This window comes from Acipenser ruthenus, chromosome 20 (genome assembly GCF_902713425.1).
Source record: "Acipenser ruthenus chromosome 20, fAciRut3.2 maternal haplotype, whole genome shotgun sequence".
Lineage (NCBI taxonomy): Eukaryota > Metazoa > Chordata > Actinopteri > Acipenseriformes > Acipenseridae > Acipenser > Acipenser ruthenus.
This window is the reverse complement of record NC_081208.1, coordinates 5058555-5081723: the sequence shown is the minus strand read 5'-3', so window position 1 is coordinate 5081723 and position 23169 is coordinate 5058555. Positions and strand designations below refer to the sequence as shown.

At 38.4% G+C, this 23169-nt stretch overlaps 2 protein-coding genes across 2 annotated transcripts; one reads left to right on the top strand and one right to left on the bottom strand.

Moving 5' to 3' along the window:
* The first annotated feature begins 240 nt into the window (after nt 1–240).
* Nucleotides 241–6266, top strand: LOC117424997 (tumor necrosis factor receptor superfamily member 9-like). The gene is made up of 7 exons (XM_034041596.3): nt 241–486; nt 790–894; nt 1209–1340; nt 1682–1769; nt 2871–2944; nt 3141–3269; nt 4194–6266. Exons 1-7 carry the CDS (start codon nt 324–326, stop codon nt 4325–4327), a joined length of 825 nt encoding a protein of 274 aa, XP_033897487.3. The 5' UTR covers nt 241–323; the 3' UTR covers nt 4328–6266.
* Nucleotides 6267–8574: 2308 nt separating this feature from the next.
* LOC117425478 (probable pleckstrin homology domain-containing family N member 1) lies at nt 8575–22167 on the bottom strand. The gene is made up of 12 exons (XM_058993249.1): nt 21715–22167; nt 20461–20539; nt 19988–20029; nt 19726–19869; nt 18385–18471; nt 17519–17597; nt 16269–16405; nt 14438–14584; nt 14169–14255; nt 10837–10912; nt 10302–10378; nt 8575–9810 (listed from the first exon to the last, which is right to left on the bottom strand). Exons 1-12 carry the CDS (start codon nt 21801–21803, stop codon nt 9742–9744), a joined length of 1113 nt encoding a protein of 370 aa, XP_058849232.1. The 5' UTR covers nt 21804–22167; the 3' UTR covers nt 8575–9741.
* Nucleotides 22168–23169: the final 1002 nt, after the last annotated feature.

Below are 23169 nucleotides of genomic sequence, written 5' to 3'. Positions count from 1 at the left end.
GAGAGAGAGAGAAAGAGAGAGAAATAGAGAGAGATACTAATGCATTACTATTGCATTTCTTACACAGTTTACAATAGTTTTAATACAGCAGGTCACTTGTTGGAATTCACAGCAAAAGTGAACTGTTTCTCCACCTTTCCCCAAGTATTACATACAGAAACTAGTGAGTTAATGCTTTGTCAATAGTGCTCTTAGTTTTGTGTGTACAGCCCACAGAAATTCCTGCTAGCAAAGTTTATGAGAAACTCACACAAGCTACAGCACAGTTGCAGACGTCACAGGGGAAGCTATAAAGCCCCGAATACCACAGAGCAAGTCACACAATGCTAGTGACCGACAGAACAGTAACCATGCGGATAGCTCAGCAACTACAATCCACAGTGTGTGTGCTTCACCTGTTTGGGATGTGTATCTTTGGAGAGGGCTTTTCAAACAGTGCTGCTATCAAGAGCACACCAGAGCAGTGCTGTAACAGGTGCTCCCCTGGTAAGAAGCTTTTGTGACTGACATAACTGGCAGTCATTAACTAGGGATGTTGTTCCTGGTGCATTGCGCTGGAATCTGAAATATAACCATATACAATGCAAGATATGTAAAATAAGAGTAAGGTGCTGTAGAAAAGAGGCATTTTTGCGCATTTCCTTTTTTAAACTTTGTATATCCTCATTGATCCTGATTTTTTCATTTCATGTTTAGACATTTGAAAAGAGTTTCGAGAAGGTGCCCTGCCAAAACATTTGAATCTCTAAATGCCAGAATTGCCACACGGTTAACTTGTCTTCTTTTCAGGAACTTACAAGAGTGACACCAGCAATCCGTGCACGCCTTGTCCACTGGGCACATTGTCTTCAGAGTGGAATGCTGACAAGTGTAAGCCTTGCCAGTGCAACGAAGGTAAGTCCATACACTACACTGGTACAAAGAGAGTGCCATATCGGCATAGGTGCAGAAAGACTGGCCACGCCCTTTACCTGGTGCAGAAAGATGGGCCAACGTAAACCTCTACCACATTCTTTTGATTAGTGTAAGGGTTAGGGTTAAGCTGAAATCTTAAACTCAGTATTCAAATTCTCTCAGCTGGCCTGTTGCTGAAAAGCCAGACTCTTCTGTCTACACCTGTATGCCGTCATTCCTTTCTCAGTATAGTTGCATATAATGGACTTAAAGATCATGTTTTTATAAAGATACAATACTCTTTTTTTTGTTAGATAATTATCTGCAGTGCAATACTACCAGCAAGGAATGTCAGTGTAAAACTGGTTATATCTACAAGAATCCTGAACATAGTCGCTGTATACCAATGGAGAATTGCAAGAGAGGCACTGAACTTAAAAGATCAGGTAAGAACTCAAAACCTTATCCGAAAGCAAAGCAGATCTGTAAACACTCCATAGAAGTGAGAGGATTGCTCAAAGCCCATCTCCTATTGTACCATAGTTATTGGAAAACTGGCAGATATAGTGTGGTTATTTTTTTAAAGGTTGTTATTATTATTATTATTATTTATTATTTATTTCTTAGCAGACGCCCTTATCCAGGGCGACTTACAATTGTTACAAGACACGTACCATGAAATATATCAGCCGGTACCACATTGAGATTCTTCTGCCGTACTTTATTCTCAATATCAGCACATAGGCATTTGGTGCAATCAATGTTAAGCAGTCTTTTGTATTTTCAGGCACTATCAGCTATATATATACATGTGAACAGTGTATGAACAATACCTTTTCGGACACAGTAGGAGGCACCTGCAAGCCATGGACTGAGTAAGTACTACATGTTCAATTTGAATTGGCCTCCGAACCTTTATAAAAGTTGCAAACGTGTTAAGTGAAGTTGTAAAATCCATTTTCTCAAAGCAATACTATCGCTGTTATCTATTTTCTTCTATGAGATAAGGTTCTTTGCTCTCTGTTTTTTACTTATATTTAGAATATGCAGGTTCTTCAAAGATGAGTACTAATTTAATTGACTTGCTGAATAATATCTTAATCATGACTTTAATACAGGGACTTGTCCTGCGGCATAAAACAGGATTGCAGAATTACAAATGACAAACGTCTTCCCCCTCTATATTGCTTAGTTCTGCAAAATGTGCATGTGAGCATTTAATACAAAACCACAGAGTCTTAGAAACGTGAGAACTGAGTCCAAGCATATCTGTTTTCTGTAGCTCAGTGTCAGTGTCTTTCTTACAGTGGCGTCACATAGGTAAAAACTAACTCACCTGCTTGTCATTTCATAGATTTGGTAACAATTTATAATGTGTCTTTAATTCAGGTGTACATATGAACATGCATATTATATAAGCCTTAACAAGGTTATGTATTACCTGCTGGATAACTGACTTGCAATGACAATTTTGCATAACTCATGTGTACTTACACATCATTACACAGTTATTATGCATAGTTATTACTAATGTATACATCTTTTTGCATGACATATGTAAGTACACAATTGTATCAGAAAAGGGTTAGGTTTAGGCTTCGAGTTAAGGTTAGGGTTATATTGTGCAAAAACATTTACACATTAAGCACACTGTAACTATGCATAATAACATTGTAATTATGTGTAAGTACACGTGTATTTACTAAGTAAATACATACCCCAATATGAGGATGCACTGCGTGTATCCTGAATGTATGTTTACTTCACATGAATGCATAACATACTGACACTTATTGTACATGTAATCAAAATATCTCACCTGTATGTTAATGTGGACTGCCTTTCTGCTTGATTAGTGGTGGGCTGTGGAAGCATATGCCATTCTTAGGTATATCCGTTTTGAAACTGCAGTAGGGAGTTCTATTTTCAGTGATTTAAATGTGTTCTCTAAATATTTATGTTTTCCTGTCTGTCAGTTGTCAGGCTTTGGGTCTGATTACAGTCACCCCTGGTAACCATACCCACAATGCAAAGTGTGGATGTGAGAATGGTAAGGATAACATTTTATGTGGTTCCTCTTTTAAAAGTGATAGTGGTCTTTAAATTAGATGAAGAGTCCATTAAGATATTTAGTAGCCAAGTTGTGATTTTCCATTGTAATACAGGTGTATTCTGAAAGAAAAGTGTACAACGCTGACAAATGCCACTGAGTAATGTCTATTTCTTTCTTTGTTTTATTCCTGAAGATACCAGATACCAAACCATTGCTGTGGTGGCTGCATTGATTTTATTTATTTTGTCCTTGATACTTCTTTCTGTGAGTCTCTTGATATGGAAAGCTAAATATAAGAATAGGAAAATGACAATTATTGCAGGTAAGTTTTCACTTACTAATTATGTACCTACAATAATACCAAACTTGCACCATGGACCAGCCTGGGGTTATACTATTAGAATTGGATCATTTGCAATTAATTGCAAATACAATGTATGTAATTGCAATTCTAGTTGAACCATATACAGGATCCATTGCAGTTCAATAACTGTAATTGACCTCAGGTCTGGGCCAAGTTTCCAAGCATTCCAAAGCAACCTGGTAGATGGGCACTTCTCTATATCTGGTTTAATTGCTCTGGAATTACCTCTGTGTTTTCATTACTCACACCTTCCATTAATTACCTGCTAGTGGTGATGTGTGTCTGTGAACTTGAACATGATTTCTCCTACCAGAAATAGTACATTCAACATAACAATAGTGATGTAGTCATGTGAAACTCTTACTGAAACTCAACAGCACATCATGAGAGGAAACAGAAAACACACTGTGATGATTCTTCTTGTTTAAGCCTTCCACATAACAAGCTCCTTTTTTATCTTTTGCCAAGGCAGCATTTAGTAACTTTATGACTGACACTCTGTTAACACCTCTTAATCCTGGTAGCTAATTAACTTGAAATTAAGACTGCCTTTTAAACCAGCTCTAAATGAATGGCCTGCTTCTTTGTTGTTTTGTTTTGTTTATTACTTCAATACACTTATTTCTATGATGTGCTGGAGAGTTTAATGTTCTCTTATGTATAAGGTGGGTGTGTAACAGGGTGGAGTCTGGGTACAATCCGGCGACCCCGTACATCACAAGCGAGTGTCTCAACCACAGTGCAAAAGAGCCGGGCTCCTCTGTATTCTTGGTTTTATCTCAAGAATCATCTCATCTCACCGACAGAATCTGTAACCGCAGTGCATCACACAACGCTGATCTAAGTGTCCAAAGGTAATGTTTTATGACTTTAATCTTTCAGAAGCAGGTCCCGATCCCCTGTTGAAAGAAAGATGCCAACTAGAAGATACCTGTAGCTGTCAGATATCAAAAGAGGAAAGTGGAGACAAGCCAGTAGAGGACAACAGCATAAAAAGCTGCATTATCGGTGCATAGGATCCAAGTTAGAAGAGCAGCCAGTGGAAAAAGTATACCTCAGACAAGGACTGGAAGTTTGATGGGTCTTTAGAAACCTCTGATACTTTTGATGGGAGGTCTTGTCCTTTTCCTGTCTCTCGTAATGTGCCACACTGACCATGTGTAACCTACAACCTGCTTTGATCTTGTTAGGAAGTGGAAGTCACTTGAGATGCCATAGCTAACTAGGTTTAACAGGGGTAAAATGTATTTACTAGGGGTGTGCTGCTACTCTTACACATACTCCTAATTGCCTTTGAGAAGTATTTATTGGCAAGTAATAAATACATCCACTCATTAATGTGTTGATTTCAAAACAAGAAAGCTGTCCTTCCCTCACTTTTACAACTGAGAATTCACTTCTGCATTGAGTGTTTTAAAAGCCGAACAGAAGCGAAATAATATTTTTATTGTTAGTTTACGGCCTCGGTTCGGCACTCAGCAGCCTCGGTATGGTATGATCAAAGGAAAATGAATTCCAATTGGCTCTTAAAACAATTTGTAAGAACAAAATCTCTGGTTGGACGAACAACTTTACCAAAGTCCTAATTTAATAAATTTTTGAAGGCTAACCACTTTTAAGTCGTATGTTTAAACCTTTAGTTTATGGATTATAAATAATGAATATTATTAACAAGGGGATTGTTAATAATAATAACATGCTATAAATAGTTATAGAATGTGAACCCAATGGGAATAAACCTTATAGTTAATTTTCCACATGAAGAGTCATTCAAATAAAATAAATAGCAGAGGAATACCTAGAACGATAATCAGTGTTAGTAAGCTATGACCTGCTGAGCATTGCTGTTATCTTAAAGGAAACGTGTTTCCACTCGGATAAGATGAAACTTCACCAGGAAACCCAGTCCTGTCCACAAAACTTGAAGCTACACTTTCTTCCCTTTTTTTTAGCTCTCTAGTGCTTATAGATTAAACAATCAAAGAGCCTGACCTTGCACACACAACGTGTTGAATGCATTTCCCTGGGCTCTCACTATATGGCAGCATCAACTAAAGAGTTTGCAAAGAAGTCAAACCATTCTGGCCTCGTAGTTTTCACAGTCAGTTAAGCAAACAAAAAAAGAGACTTAAAGTGAATTCCACTGTGAGTAGACACTTTTACATCTCCTTATCAATGTCAACTCAGTCTAAAGAAAACTTAAAGTTTAAAAAATATTTAGCAAAGAACTAGATGCAGAGCACTCTCTAGACTTGGTGAAAGTATACAGGCAGTCATTAATTATCTCTGAGACATAATGAAAGCAGTTGAAATTTGCCACAACTGTGACAGTCTTGGAAATACCAGAATGCGTCTTCAGTACAGGGCATATCTATTCTGAGCAGGGTGATCAGACCGTTCTTTGTATCACAGTTTGAATCAGCTGACTTAATTATTCTTATTTAACAAAGTATTATACAAAATATAGCTTGTATCACAAAGCCCTCTTTACAATATGCTATATTTAGTACCATTGTACCAGTGTGATAATAAATCAGGACAACTGTGCAATATTTGCTTTCTTTACCCATAGTGTTGACATTGCTGTGAGCTGGTTATGGTCTAGGGTTCTGTGAAACTAATTCAGTATTAAAATGGTGTCTCAATTGTATTTCACTTTATTCTTTAAGGGAATGCAGGACTTAGAATAGTGCCATAAAGTGACACTGTGTTTTTTTATAGAATCTACCGTATATAATAGGTGGGTATGCAACTAATGTGTTTATAATAAGGTTGAACTACAGTGCATTAAAACAAATACTTGTATATACAAGCTTTATATGCATCTGTGTTGGCTAAAGGCGCTATAACAATGTAAATAAATAAATAAATAAATAAATAAATAAATAAATAAATACAAATCTTTGATGAATAGTGCGTACATTTTTTGGGGGGCGTTTCACAACAGAACTATTGAATGGCACTTGCAATTCTTAAACTGTGACCTTTTAAAAAGGTGGAAAATGTTGCATTTGTAAATTTGCAAATAAAGATATACAGCGTTGTACCTTTTCATTGTCTTACATGTTGCATGTTTGAAACACTGCAGCCTGGTTTATCTTTCCGAGAGTGATATATTTCCACGTACATCAGAAATAAACCGACACAAAAAAGAACACCTGAATTTAAAATAGGGTGGACGGGGACATCTACACAGAACTAAAACCCCTTCTTTCATGCGTGGCCTACCCATCAGTTTGTACATCGATCAATAGGGGCCCCCTGTAAAGTGCTGAAGCCCCAAATATAGTAGCAGTGAAAACATTTTAAAAAATCTGATTTAGGGCTTGACATAAATTAAAATGAAACTAAGTTAGTTGAAATGAAACAAGTTGGTCTGGTCACAGCTCAAGTTTCCCCACAGCTTTTAGGAATGAAAACACTTGTGCATAGCGGTACTGAGTTAATACCAGCACTACGTTTAAACACCCCAAAGTACAATAGGTAGATAAAAACTGTCCCCTTCATAAAAATGTAATTCTGTCTATGGCTTTTGCATGGTTACAAACCATCTATGATGCTTTATCAACACCCTATAACATAGTTATTAAGCACCTATGCAGCACCTTAATATAACGTGTTACCACTACATTTGTACACCTTATAATCAATGTCAAGTCATCTGCAGGTTCCTTATTACATACAGGCATATGAGCAGCCTACAGAAATGTGAGCGTTTCACTGAGATTACCTAGAAAAGCTGAACAGCCACAAGAAATCCTGGCTGGTGATTGCTATCGAGCCACAAGATGTAAACATTGACCAAACATGCTTTTCATTTCTAACAACAGCGGGGGAGTACACACAGCAATAACAGTAAATAGCAAGTTTACTATAAGAGAGACACGTGCAACATCTTCATTTACAAAAAACCGTTGTACCAGTGTATTGTGTGTGAAAGATTTGGGGTCACTTTCAGTAACTTTTTTTCACAACTTTTTTCAGTTAATTCGTTATTTTTTTTTATCTTGCAGTGCTCAAATCAAATATAAGGCTTAAACTTCTGAGTAAGTGTGATGAACAAGGAGCTGTGATGAGGGCTGAGTCAGGTTGCTAGAGATCAACCTTGTATTTTTCAGACCACTAACACATCATTTACCTGTAATAATATACCTAATGAAATACCACCCTTAAATCAATCACGATCTAGGGAGCTGAAGCACTTAGTAAAACAACAAGTCAAATGCACATGTGTTACATTCAGTTTGTCTAAGTTTAGATGAAAGCTAAATCAGCTCATTTCAGTTTTCTGAAAACTTTTCTGCTTCTATATTATTATTATTATTAGTTTATTTAGCAGACGCCTTTATCCAAGGCAACTTCCAGGAGATTAGGGTGTGTGAACTATGCATCAGCTGCAGAGTCACTTACAATTACGTCTCACCCGAAAGACGGAGCACAAGGCAGTTAAGTGATTTGCTCAGAGTCACACAATGAGTCAGTGGTTGAGGTGGGATGTGAACCGGGGACCTCCTGGTTACAAGCCCTTTTCTTTGATCACTGGACCACACAGCCTCCTCTATATGACTTTAAACCATTTATCCAATATCAATATCGCAACATGCGTTCTGAAAACAGTGCATTTAAGTAATAGAGCCTTTCTAATTAAAATATATATATATTTCTAATGTCATAACTTGATTCACAGACATGTGGTTAGCTTGATCACTCTAATGTTACCTTTACTTTTTAAATGGACTGTACTCCATGCGGACCATTTATGAAATATGCATTCCTATAGGATTGAAATAAGACTCCTATTGCACAGCAGTTTCACCCACTCCAGGTTTTAATATGTGGATCAAACTGCTGTGGAAAGGGATTGTATTTATTTCCCTATAAGCACATACTGTAGGTCTGTGTGCTGACTTCAATCCTTTTTAGGTCTGGTTTAACAAAGGTGTTCTCCCAATCCTCATTGCTTTGTTTTCATGTATGTCTGTGACACAGTGAGGATCGGATTTAAAGCTGCGTGGGTTTATATTTTACACCTGGGATTCAATCTTCAAAGACATGCCCAAACATTAGTCAAATGAGTTTTGATGGGTGTATGTGAGGGCACTACACTTCACATATACAGTAGCTTGGCATTTCTCTTAAAACCACTTAAATGTAACCTTTCACTTCTGACAGCGGTTCGACACATTTTGCAATATAGTCAGTAAGTGATTCAGTAAGAACTCAAACGAAAAGTTTTTTTTTAGTTTATTTTTTCTAGTAAAAGCCCAACAGCTGAAATGCAAAAGTGCCATTTCATGATGAGGTAATGTTGATGTCCCAAGAGTGGAATGTGTTGCGGACAGATTAATATTTCTGATAAATGCAACAGATGTTGGTTCATATTTATGTAGCAAATACGCTTTAATAACCACACTCTTTTTTCACATTACATTCATTGTCATAAAAAAAACAATTTCAGTCATACAGAACTTGAAGCATGGAGGCTGTTAAATATGTTTTATATGTATGTTATATTACATTGCCATTTCATGGTTGACATAAAGAGTAACTTGATTCAGGTCTGGAATATCACAGTTAATTTAACTAATGCCCTTTTTCTTGTTGTTTAGAATCACATTGTGGGAACTTGAGAGAAGTCCTGTTTTAGATCCCTTTTTGTGGCAGTTTTAGTTTCTTGTCCATTTTTAGTCCAGACCCGTTTCATTTTCAATTTTCACAGCATTGCCATATGGAACTACAGCTTTTTATTAAGGAAGTTTTCTTAGCAGATGTATATTTCTGACAGGAAGCCAAACCATTGTCATTGAGTTTAACTACATCATTGAACTATGGAGTTCCTTCATCGATAAACACGCACCACCACTTTATTTCTTTGACGTGACTCAGAAGATTTAGTAGCTTACATTTTTATTTCTTAGCTGAGAGTAATTCTTAACATATCTGTGTTACACCAACATAGTCAAGTTTTAGCAACCATATATGACAGGACTGTGAGAAGAACAAGATACTTTGTTTTTAAAGTGCAGTAATCGAGGCCTAGCGGGATCCAACAAGTCTCACAGAAGAAGCTATGGCATGTCATAAACAGGTTTTTTTTTTCTGGGGGGGGGGATGCTGTTCTCTGCTTTACAGTTGAGGGCAAATACATTTCAAGCAGCTTCTTGAAATAAATACTCTCCATTATTTGTTATTCAGCAGGTCTTTGAAAGGAACAGTTTGTCCATATTTTTAGTGTAAACTCTAGTCCATCTAGAGCCTGTCTGCTGATATGCCATCAATAGCTCGGCTATAAAAACACTGTCTCATGCTCTCAGATGATCTGGAGTCACGTGTTTTTTTTTCTGTTCATCATTTTCAGGAGAATATATACAAGGTGACTGTGGTTGATGTGCAAACTCAACAGCTTTCATCTGATCTTGGTACCACAGTATTAACTCTTCTGCTTCTTTGGTATCAGAGGGGGAGGCTGTTCTGTGATGGCACTGAAGATTTGTTCGGGCTGAAAGAAAAAAAAAAAGATTTGTATTATTTATCTATTGATCTCAAAATTTACAATGCTTCTCCAGCTGACCAGAATCATCGTGGTCCAGTTGACTGACTTCTCAACAGCCAGGGCACCATAGACAGGAGGTACAGGCCTGAAATAAACAGGCCTTCACGTGACTGTCATCATGGCGGCAAACTCAGACATGTTGGCCATGACATATAGAAGCACTTTTTATGACCCTATTTGTTTGAAGAAAAAAAAAAAGGTATATAGCTATTTTTGTACCTGTGATTACTGCTTGGTTATTTAGAATAAATAGAGTACACCTGTTACTTTTTAGTGTACATTATAATTGTAATTACTGCAGCATAAATGTGAACAAAATAGCATTGTAATTGTGATTGGAATTGGAATTGGAATTGGAATTTCAGTGAACAATTTGAATTATAACTGACCCCAGGTCTGCTACACGCTTTAAAGACTTGGGGAACAGCACACCATACCTGCTGCAGTCGGAAGAGCCAGTTCTCATAGTCTTCAGAAGAGAAGCAGGACACGAGCATGGGCTCCATCATGTGCCCTACAATGAGGAGTGTGGCTTTTAAAAAACTAGAAAACAGGCATCTAATAAACACACTGCAGTCACACATTGAAGAGATAGTGGTGTGAGGAGATAACCATCTTCTGAGTGGATACAAACTTTAATAAACACACTGCAATCACATACTGAAGAGATAAGGGTATGAGGAGATAACAGTCTTCTGAGTGCTTACAAACTTCGATAAAGTGTGTTTTATGAGCCCTTGCAGTTGTAGCTATTATATGTTACACATATTGGTCGTTCCTTTTTTTTTAAAGTCATGTGCTGCTTCTGCTCAGAGTCTGACTTTCAACTGACTTCTGAGACTGCATTTTATAAACACATTGTATACAGGAAGCATCAGATGAGCAAGTGTTTGGGGCTGTGAGTGAGGAACCAAATCAGAACCTGACTGTCATCTGAACCAGGCATTACTGAGCAATAAGTGCTCAACGCACCTGTAATTTCAAACTCCAGCCTTCCCGACACTGCTGATTTCTCCACAGCCTGGATGCTGGTTAGGGGTAGTCGTCCCTGAAGGGAGAGAAAGTCACATTAACCAGGTGGTATTAATAGTAGATTTCCGTGTGTTAGTAATTCTGGGCAGAAATCCCAACACGAGGACAAAAACGACTAGAAAAATTCAAATACAAATGTTCTTAAAATAATATTAACAAGCCATAATCCGAACTTAGCAGCGCTCTGTCCTCTCTCTGCTGCTGCTCCCCTAACCCCTCTAACCTCATCCCTCTGCCTCCCCCCCCCCCCCTCCCACTCTCTCCCCTCCTGCACTCTCTCTGGTGCCCTCTGGAACTATCACTCTTCTGCTAACAAAGTTGATTTCATCTCTGCCTTTGCCTCCCACCACCTCTCAAAATCTGTCCTCCTTTTCTTCCCCTCTTCATCTTCCCCCTCCCTCTGGAATCTACCACGCTCTCTCCCTCCTCCTCAGTCAAGAACCTCGGAGTAACCCTGGACCCCTGCCTCTCCTATTCCCCGCACATCTCCACTCTAGCACGCACCTGCCGATTCTTCCTGGGCAATACGAAGAATCCTACCCTTCCTCATCCACTACTCCATACAACTCCTCGTCCAGGCCCAGGTACTGTCCTGCCTAGACAACTGCAACTCCCTCCTTGCCGGCCTCCCTGCGTCTGCCACCCGTCCGCTCCAGCTCATCCAGCTTGCCTGGTGTTCTCTCTGCCTCGCTTCTCCCACGCTACTCCACTGCTCCACTCACTCCACTGGCTCCCGATTACCACTCGCATCCAGTTCAAGACTCTTGTACTTGCCCACCGCCTTAACCAGACTCCACCCAGCTACCTCCAGACCCTCATCTCTCCCTATGCCCCCACCCGACCTCTCCGCTCCACCTGCACTACAAGACTGGCTGTACCTCCTCTACGCTACCCTGCCTCCAGAACCCGCTCCTTCTCCACCCTCGCCCCTCAGTTGTGGAATGACCTACATACGGATGTCAGGACTGCCCAGTCCCTGACCACCTTCCGGCGCCTTTTCAAGACACACCTATTCGGACCTATTCTGGTCTTTATAGCACTCTGCCTTTAATGCACTTTAACTTGCACGTGTCTGTTCCATGTGCTAAGAAATAAATTATATATATATATATATATATATATATATATATATATATATATATATACATATATATATATATATATATATATATATATATATTTTTTTTTTTTTTTTTAATGTTAAAACACAGTATCGCATTTTTCATTTGGTGGTCTAACCGCTAAGAAAGGTAATCTGTAAATGAATGTATTACAGACTGCAGCCAAAAATCTGCCACCCCCACGTATGTGGTCTTTTATCTAGCTGCATGGTGACGTGTCATTGTAGTGCGCATTGACGGTGTGTTTCGTTGGTCCCACACCCTACTTTCCACACAGTCAAATACGTCATAAACCATAAAAACCACTTCTCTGTCAGATAGTACAAAGAAAGAGTTTTTGAAAAGGTTATCTTACCTATGAGTTTTGAGTGAAAAAAAAACTTGTACAGTGAACATCTAAATGTCTGAAGTTTACAGTAGTGATACCTCAAGAAGAAAAGGGAGACCCTGTTTGTACACCAGTGTCTTTAGCTAAAACACAATTGTGGCCTATCTTGGGCCAGGTCTGCCTCATTGTCTTGAAAGGGACACCAGACAAAAATAAAAAATTCCGATATCTGAAAGTCACCATTCATTTTTGTCTTGGTCCTACAGTATTATTAATTAATCATTTAGTAGATGCTTTGATCTACCTCGGCAGAATGTCAGCTCTGGGTAAGGGCCTGCCACCTCCTTTTCATTCTCTGAAATAGGCACTGGATTAACACGAAGCATTGACTAAGTTTCCCACATCACAGCAGTACATATCAGATTGATTAGTGCAGCCTGATATAACAACACAGCACTGTTATCGGTAAACTTAGATTGGTATCAGTGTGACAGTGTAATGATTCACAAAGCAATCAGTATTTTACATCAGTGCCCCATGATGACATCGGGTGATTACCAGAGCTGCAGCCTGTGAGACCGCTGTGATAAACATGCTGCCTCTACTGCAGTGCAGAAACACGAGCGTCTCCAGACTGCAGAGCACCCTGATCTTGACCTGCTTGGAGACTGTAGCTGGGGCAATAATCTGCAGTCTAACTTCAATCCTCTGTATTTTTTAACCAACCAAAAAAAAAAAAAGAATATGCTGTCAGAGAATATTATTTGGAAACTGCAATTTGCAACTTGCTTATAATACGATATTCATATTTGTAATGCAATATATTAAACGTGTTAATAAAGTAGTTTGAAATGTACGGCTTGTTAGATTAATAACGGAACTCTGTTCTCATTTTCATAAGGAATTCTGATAAAAAGCAAAGGGGGATATTGGCCCCTCAGGTTGGCAAGTTTAAATCACATAGTAGCTTTACATTTTCTGAACAAAGCTATTCCAATACTACACCCCCTTGGTTATGTGTTACCTTGCTACACTTTCTAATATTTTACTGTGGCAGTAAACATCTATACATTTTTATTTTTTACTGATGGATTTATCAGAGTATTTACCACTGATTTAAATATGTTTGTAGAACCTGGCAATAGGAAAATAAATACTGGCCGCTACAGGTCACCCCCTCGCCTTTCAACAAATGTTAAATTCATCACCAAAACCACCAGTGGCAACCCCCCTTGGAGTGGTTCAAACCACCCACAGAGCTGGAGGTGTGCAAATCCATTCAGGTGCACACCTGTAGCAAGAAACTGCACTTTCACTCTTACTTGTGTGAAAAGACCACCACTTATTTCATCACAATAACAGACACTGTTTTCTTATCATCACCACCATCTTTAACCCGTTAAAACCCAAACTTTATTTTTAGACTGCTACTCAATGTATCTAACTACATTAGATATTAAAATACGCATCTTCTTGTTCATAGCATAGCCCCCATGCAATCAAACACAAAACCATTTCAAGAAGAGATGCACTTCAAAATAAAGGCACATTAACTAGTTCCCTGTTACTAGAAGCACACAATTCTGTGATTGTGAGAATGGGACTCTGTACGTTAACAACATAAGTACTAGTATTAAATATTGTAACAAAAGGGCAAATAAAGAGCAGTTAATGCAGCTGGATTTTGTATTTCAAACTTGATGCATTACAGCCAGCCAATATGATTTTAAAGTACACTAGCGTGAAAAAGATGATGTGGAAATCTGTACACTTGGCACCCTCTGGTGTTAGTTCTGATGATGTTACATGATCAAAAACTATACCTCGTAAATGATGTTGGCTCTTTGAAAGTCAAAGGACAGTATAACTAGCTCACTGGGAAACAGCACCAGAAGTCTTGTTTGATTTTCCTGCAGAAACAATAAAGACAGTGGTTAAATTAAGCAGACAGCATTTTTCCCTTTCTTCGTTTTCAAACACTATGTAGAGGAACCCTCCGTTCCATGTCCATTAGAACCCCAATGCAGCTACAGTGGGAATCCTGAAGAGAGGGCTGCTTGAAGAATCCATTGGGACCAATGCAAACTCCTACCTCCTGGTTTGAGTTGGTGACAGCAACCATAGATATATAGTGTATGTGTCCCAGGTGTTGGATTGGAGTTCCCTCCCAGTTCCATATTGGATTGTGCAGCAAATACTTCTCCAGCTCATTCTTCTTCCACTTCTCATCAAAAGGCATCTAATGATTTAAAGAAAGAAAAACAAATCCTTTATATCGCAGTAATACGATTGCACCAAAATGAGCCTGTGTATTACCTGTGGTACTACCCATAGATGGCGCTACTAACATGCGGTGAGATGTTGGTTTGACGACAAATTAGAAACACTTTACCAAAACAGTCAGCAGGGTGTAAGGCCACCATAGACAGCCAGGATATTGTTGTCAAGCAGGGCCTCTGCTATTATGGTTCACTGCTATTAAACATCCTGATTGAGGACCCCCATCCAATAAATACATAGACATGTGAAAATGTGTTCTCCCTACAATCAGACTCCTTTGTATTGTTTTTAGTGCTGACATTGCACTTGTAGATTATAAATGTGGATATTGCTGATGTCATAATACTAAGAGTTACATTTTGAAATAACCCCAAGAACCTAACAGGATAGTTCTTGTGAATAAATTAAACTTTTGCATTGTCAGACGTCTGGGTCATTTGAGGGAGAATATTTCCACAGTATTTATGTGATGCAGACTCCCTGAAACCATCTTGTGGCCCTTCAGGGTCCCTGGCCCTTAGTTTGGGATCTGCTGTTCTAGAATGTTTAGGTGTCTTGGTACGTTGTCCTCTAAATGTTTGTATTTTTAATTTCATCCACTGGATGGAGCCAACGTACAATACATTTCCCAGTTGACTAATTCATGAATTAAGCAGTGAAGTTATGACTGGTGGATAAAAAAATCTACTCTTTATGTCGATTAAAATAAAATTGCTTGTTTCATAAGCTTGAGATCTTTGTTTGTACAATTGTTGTTTTTTTTTTGTGTTTTTTTTTGATCCACCAGTCATACCTAGAGCTGCTTAACTAGTCAATTGGGGAAAGTACCTTCTGCTCGGAATTATTTTGGTTTGGCTGCATTTAAAAGAAAAACAAATGAAAGACAAACCGTGAGGGTTTCGTGTGTTATCAGTGTTTTGTGTTAACGTTTGTTTTCATACTTGATAGATTGCTAAACTTACACCCCGGGAGCTGTAGCTAACAGGTCAGCCCCACCCCGGAATTCACTGCACCAAAACACCCCGTTGCAAACAGCTGTTCACCCACTGGACTTTGACTGTGTTTGTGTTACTGTGTCTTGTGTTGTCTTGTTTGCAGCTCTGTTTTGAAGAGCTATTATTTTGGGGATAGAAGCCTATGTTTTCCAGGCTGCGTGTTACACTTAGTTGTGTATCACCAGCCACCTATTATTTTGAAAAAGGAACCATAAAGGAAGCACAATAAACCTGCCCTTTGAACTTTGTGTGGTCACATCATTTCCTGCACTGCTTAACTTCCACACCTGTGCACTACTAACTGCTTTGCCACAGTCGGATATGTGAGTGCTGACTATAGATGGGTTACTCACTTAACTAACAAGCATCATAATGAAATTCACCCCTGCCACTACAGTTAATAGAAGACTAACTTAATTTTGAAGAACATTTTCAGAGAGAAATAAAATTATTTTATCACTACAACTCGATCAATTTAATAGTTCCTTCCTGTGCAGTTAACACACTGTTTCCTGTTAATTTTACACCAGTACACAGTTGTTTTATTTATTTATTTGCTTGTTTTTTTTATCTTGATAGCAGAAAACATGCATGTAACCCTTTCTTTAGTCTACAACTAAACCCAAGATTACAAAGGGAATTTCGTACCAGAGAGGACAAAACACTCTGAAAGGGGACCATGTGCTGCGTCATGGATTTCTGCACTCGGTCCCTAATGTTATCAACCCAGACCCTCCGCTCTGTAGGACTTGTGCAGATGACCATCTTAGGCTCAACCATTGGAGCTGTGGAGACAGAATCATACTGCAGTATCAGAAACAATTTTCAATTCCATTGTCAGCAGGTAGAAGCAGACTCGCTCTCTGTAACACTAGAGAAAAAAAAACCTCCAAAAAACCCATTCATGCAAAAACATTATTTTTATTTTTACATCGAATGTTCAGGACAAGGTGCAAGTGCAGTTAAAATGCAAAGTGTGAATAAGTGAAGACGTTGCAGTCACAATCTCTAATATCTTCAGTGCTATGAGACTGAACCACATATCACAATAGTCGAGGCATTTAATGCAGCCCAGCTAAAAAATAATTAGTGATTAGGTTCAGACAATTAATTGTCAACAAATATTTGCAGGTCTATTTAATGGATCTTAACAGTAACTAATCTAAATACCATTGTCATTCAAATCAATAAAAAAAACTTCAAGAAGTTTGAAATGCTGTTACTGAAGGAAACAAACTAAAAAAAGACTTGTTCCAGTGGAAATCAGACTGCACAGCAGTTTCACTTATTACTTATTCACTTATCCACTTATTAAACCAGGAATGGATAAAACTGCTATGCAGTGGGAGTCTTATTTCCATCCCTGTTATTCTGTACAAAGAGTTCTTTTAGTGGTGGCGCTATTAAACTCCAACACATTTTAGATAAACTGAAAACTCCCCTTGATGTTTCATAACATATTGTAATACAGTTATTGAAAACAATTAGTGATTTAAATTACACCATGAGAATATTTCTCTTCATTGCAAGACCGCATCTGTTCTACAATTTAACATAAGATGAAAGTACATTTAAAACGCCTATTGCTATGAAACATGTGGTTTTGGTTTTTGGTGCAGACAGGAAATGCATTTTTCATTTTGATCTGTCGGAGTGTATGATTGTTCTGCTAAGCTGTCGGAGAGTATGATTTTTTCTTCTAAGTGGGTTTTTGATTTTACAATTACATAGAGATATAGGATACTTTTAGTAAAGTTGTATGTTGGTGTTATTGAACATGTTAGACTTATGGAACAAAGTAAAGCTTCGCCAAGTTCCATCAACAGATACCATTAGTATTCCAGGCCAGGTATTTTGATCTTCTCTGTTTGCAGTGTGCTTAGAGTGGATCTACTCACCTGTAATTTCAAACATGTTTGAAACGTTTTCACTGTTCTTTACTTCTTGTATGGTCATTCCTGAGAGAGGGAGAATACCCTACAATAAAAGCAAGCAACCTGATTATTAAAGACATGGAATAAGAGACGTGCCTGCACCCCATCCAGTGCACTTGACATTACATTATTATCGAGTGAATATTCGCGTTACATATTGTAGTCAGGGTTCTCATAATGATAAATGCATTTGATTTGTTCTTTTAATTTTCTCATTATAAATAACGGATGAGAAGTCAAGCAATCATCGTTAAGGATTTGTCAGGTTCCAGTTCATCTTATACCCTGTGTATAGGTATGATCCCAGGCATCCTTTTTATATTTAACAGTATTTCCTGAGTACAAGATCAGTTTTTGTGATTTTATAATAAGATAATACAGTTGACAGTTCTTACACAGTGACTACACATCACGTATTAACTTGGTGTTGCATGTATCTCTTTCATTACATTAGTAACACTGGGCACATTAACATGAAATGACTACTTTTCACATAGTTTGCTGTTTTGCACTTCAACATGTTAGCAATACGTTACATTTACAGAACATGGCACATTTGCAGTTAGCACTTGCCATCTTACAGACATGCGAATCCCACCTTATCTTCACATTCAACCTCAATTTAATTGAACAACTCCTGACTGTGTGCATTGATGCTATTCACCAACCCTCCATTCTGCACATGTACTCTTTTTAATTGACACAAGGGGTTGGATCATGTCTTCTTGTCTAGCAGTTTGATTGAATAGCAAACTGTGGGGTTGTGTTGGACACATTTCATCTCTTTTACCCTAACTTATAATGAAAGAGAAAAAGAAAGAGACACTAACCTGGTACACAAACCCTCTTTTAGCATGGTCCACAGCTAATATTAGCAGATGGAAAGAAAACAAAACCAGATATATTTCGCTTCTTTCCTATAAAAAAAATAAAAGGAGTTAGTAGGTACAGTGGGACTTTTGTGTGACATAAGATCATGAACAGTGAGTTTTGCACAGCTATTGGAAACTGAAATGGGTTTGTCTAAAGATTCAGGTCTGTGTTCTATTATATGAAATCATTCAGACTGGCTTCAGGGCACTTTATTTGCTTGGTCTTTATCAGATGCAGGTGAGACTGGGTATGATTTTTTTTTTTTAAATTTAATAATTGCCAATTGATTTTACCCCGTTTTTCTCCCAATTTGAAATGTCCAATCGTATTTTTTTTAGGCTCAGCTCACCGCTACCACCCCTGCTCAGGAGCGACGAAGACGAACACACGCTGTCCCCCGAAGCGCGTGCAGCCTGCTTCTTTTCACTCTGCAGGCCCGCCATGCAGCCAACCCAGATCTACAGAGTCGAAGGACAACGCAGCTCTGGGCAGCTTATAGGCAAGCCCGCAGGTGCCCGGCCAGTCTATAGGGGTCGCTGGTGAGCGGTGAGCCGAGGACACCCTGGCCCACCTAACTCACCAGTGGCAACGCATTACTTCAACTTAAGTCTCTGTTAGTCAATTAAATTGACTTCAGATGAAAGCAGTGCGGAACAATCACAACAATTATGTCTCTAAAATATCGATTCCAATTCCAGTTCCTTCAAAGTAAATGTATTTTAAAAAGGGATTGGAAGTGACCCCAACCCTGTTAGGAACTTCACAATCCTGTTGTATTTTGAAGGTGGAAATTGAAGAGTTGTATTCCCTATCTGCAATTATTTATGTAACCTCTTCACACTGCAACCCTCTGCTCCCCACTGCCAATTACAGCAGGATAGCAGAGCAGGCATTTTCAATGGAAAGTAAAGAAAGCACAGAGAGCTCTCATAGATTCAAAACAGCATGTAAAAGAGGGCTTCCTCTCTGCAGAGTCGTACTGTACCGCCACACCTTTTTATCCCTCCATACCCTTTCAGTCCTAAGCACTGTATGTTAACATATGCTGTTGTAAATCACATTGGAACCTCACAGGACTCCTAGGTCCGTCTAAGGTAGTGTATAAATATTGGTTTGTCCTGTTCTCGTGTGCACTTGATAACGGAGTTCCCGTTTGAACTATATAACTTAATTTCAACAAAGTTGAGTTTGTAAAGTAAATTTATGTGTAATGAAATGAATTGCTAATAATATTAAAACCATCCATTATGTTAATAAAATGACAGAGCAGCTATCCTCGTTGAACAAGGGAGTATTACCTGAGTATGACTGTTGTGCAGATGTGCTACTGAGGACCAGATGATTTCTCTGTAGGTGTGGATGGCTTGTCCTTCCCAGCCGTCTATAAGATCATTATATATCTTGCTATGAAGAGCTTCTTTAGTCTGCCCCCAAAGTACAGCCTAAAGAAAAAGGATAACAACAGGAGCTGACAATATAATTGACTTTTCCCAGATTAAAGGTTAACTGAATCTGTCTCAGTGTGCAGGAAGCAGCCCATACAAATATATAGTAACTTACCTCATGCAGAGTTTTGTCCGATATTCCATTGGATACTGGGCTCTAGAAATAATGTAAACAGTTTTATTCAGTGTTGTATCTTAAACAGTGGATCCATATCTACTGCAAGCATTTGTACCATAATATCTGTCACAACAATGTATACAAGCTATTGTCTTTTTGTTTTTGACAAATGCATTTTTTTATTGGTTAATGCTATCTCAAAATGGGTCATTTGTACAATGATCCGTACCTTCAGTGTGGTTGTAAAGTAGACTCACGAATATTGTCTGACATAAATACATATCATATAATCTACACCGGCAAATCCAAATGAATATCCTGAGTTAAAATGACTCGACCCATGAAAGAATTTAGGCAAGGCTTTGTTAAATCAAAAATCTGGATTGTGTAGGTGGTTTGTTTACCACCTTCTGTAGGCTGAGTCCTAACACCATGAGGGACGTAGTATTCTGTAGTATGTTGTTACTCACCTGAGGGGAGGAATCAACAGAATGTCCTGATCGGTTTTGTAGTGGAACACGATGGCTCGTCTCACCTAGAGACCATATACTAAAACAAAATAAAACCGTTTTTATTAATGACTTGTTTTTAAATCTACAGTATGCTGAAATTGCTGTCTGTTTACTACGTTCTTCCAAAACGTTTCCATGCTTTCATCAGTAGGCAGAAATGTAGAAAAGCACATTGAACTGTATGTGTCAATGGATCTCTGCAGAACAGGAAAACCCAAGGCTTGAGTTCAGGTTTCATTCTTGCCCTGGTTTGCTCACAGTTCCTCTTTTCAAAATGAAAATGGGGGTTCTTTTTCAATGCAGGCCTCAAAAACATGGTCGCTGGGCTCATTTAGTCTTCATTACAAGTGGCTTATGTAGAATTTGATGAAGCTGTTTAATCACAAAGAAAGACAAGCCACCAAATAAAGATTTTCCATGGTCCATTTCTGTGGTTATTTTGTTTGGGCTTGCTCTATACTATTCTTGCATGCTTTATCACGGTTGGGCACAGTTTTTACAAACATTTACCCTGTTTTCCTGTGCTTTACCCTGCTTTTAATGAACTCTTTACCACTTTCCTATGCTTTTCACATGGTATCCCACAAGAAACATGTAGATCCTTTTTTACGTCACTTGCACTGTACAGTAGTTGCTAATACAATAACCAAATAAATGAAGCAATCACCTATAAATCAGTCTAATGAATACTTTATTAAGATGAATTGATTACTTTACATTGGTGGACTTGAAATTACCAAGATACTATTCTGGTGCAAATAGATTAGATTTGAGTAAGAATGCCTTTACAAATACATACACCTTCTTGGCACTTGGTACTTACAAAGGAAAAAAAAGAAATGATCTGTTACAAAACACACACAATACAGCATCTGTACATATGTTATAGGAAATGTAATAACACTAATAACAGCAATGCTAATACACGTATAGAAAGTATAAAATGTGCAATAAGGTAATTATAAGAAACTATCACTACTCTATAACAAGGATTTCCAAAGTTTAAAATTTTAAACTTAAAACAACAAAAACAAAAATAACTGTCATTATTATTGTTTTGTTATTAAGAAATCAATAAACAGCAGACCATGAATTTCACTTGCTAATATTCTGTAAGTAAGCTAACTGATTTGGCTGAAGCATGCTGGAGGCCTATACTGATGAGCATGGGCTCAGTCTTTTTCTGGCAGTTTAGAAAATGCGCACACCTACCCTCCGTTCCCTATTTCCAAGAGCTCCATTTCTTCAGGCCCAACCTGGTCAGTCCCAGAATGCCTCTGGGTCACGCTACAGCACCCCATTCCACTTGGAATCACTGCAGTCCTTCGATCGTAGAGCTTGCAGGTTTCAGTCTTTAAACTGGGAAATCACAGACAACTTCTTCATCACTAGAGATTTTCACAGTGTCTGTGTGTCAAAGCATCTGTCTGTGAGGATAGGCAGTTTGGCAAGCATCTCCCCCAAGATGGCTAGTTGCATGAAGTAGCTTCTCCCGTGAACAAATAAGTAACCTAATGAGATTCTCTTCAAGAGCTGAGTTTGTATTAGAACGGATGTAGTTGTCATCTGACTGACCGAAAAGAAACGAAAGGTTGCTTTTTCCTGTTTGAGCTTCACTAACTGTTACACATGCTACTTCCTGTTTGACACTTTCTGTATGGGAAAGCAAGCAAGTTTCTGCTTACAACACACAGGCTTTACTAACATGATGAATAAGTTAATACAGTGCAGTATGGTATTCGGGTGGAACCTATCAACCAACAACCCACCCCTAGACAAAAAGTCGTGAAAAAATATTCAACCTTCAGGGCTTTTCATAAGAAGCGCAAACTGTACAGCAGCAATTGTCTTAGTAATTGCAATGACTAACCTAATGGCAAATTATGAATAATAATGAGCATGAACATGTGTGCAAGAATTTCATACTGGCAGCAGAAGTGTTGATTTACAAACCCCAATACCAACATAGCCATTTCTTTTGTAAGTTTTTGTTATGGCGACAATTATTGTGCGCCAGAATTGCGTGAGTAATGCAGTGTTCAGTGTTTCTCGTCTCATTAGACCACCCTTTCCTCGCCTTTATCTCCTTTTTACGGGACTTGGTTGACAATGTCAGAAACAGGGAGCGAGATCCTATCCTATCATTCCCTTAAACACATATTCCAACACTTAACCATGCTGTCGTCTCGCTTACTGAATAGGAGTCAAACAGTAGTATCAGAACTGGGCTTATGAAACGTTTTATACAGCAATTACAGTTGAAAATTCAATGCTGGAATCCAATTTGCACAGCACAAATGTGTCACAAAATACTGCATCCGTCACAAAAAATGGTGTGTATAACCAGTGGAGGACAGTTTCTCATGCGGTGCGTGTGATTGCTTTGAGAAAGAGAGAGTGGCTTTGTTGAGGCAAGGACTTTTTTCCTTGTGTTTTATCGTTATTAGGTTTAGTTTGGTGTAAAATCCCTAGCTGCCTGTTACCAAGACGTTGTTATTTAAATAATATTTTAAACATCCTCTTGCTTTAGGCTTTACCTCTATGCTCTGTTTTCCTCCCACATGTATTTCTCTTGTTGGAATCGCTGTTGAGCAATTTATCCCACTGACACAGAATTGATTAAAGCACTTTTTTTTTTTCCGGAACCAGTATGATCTACTGAACAGT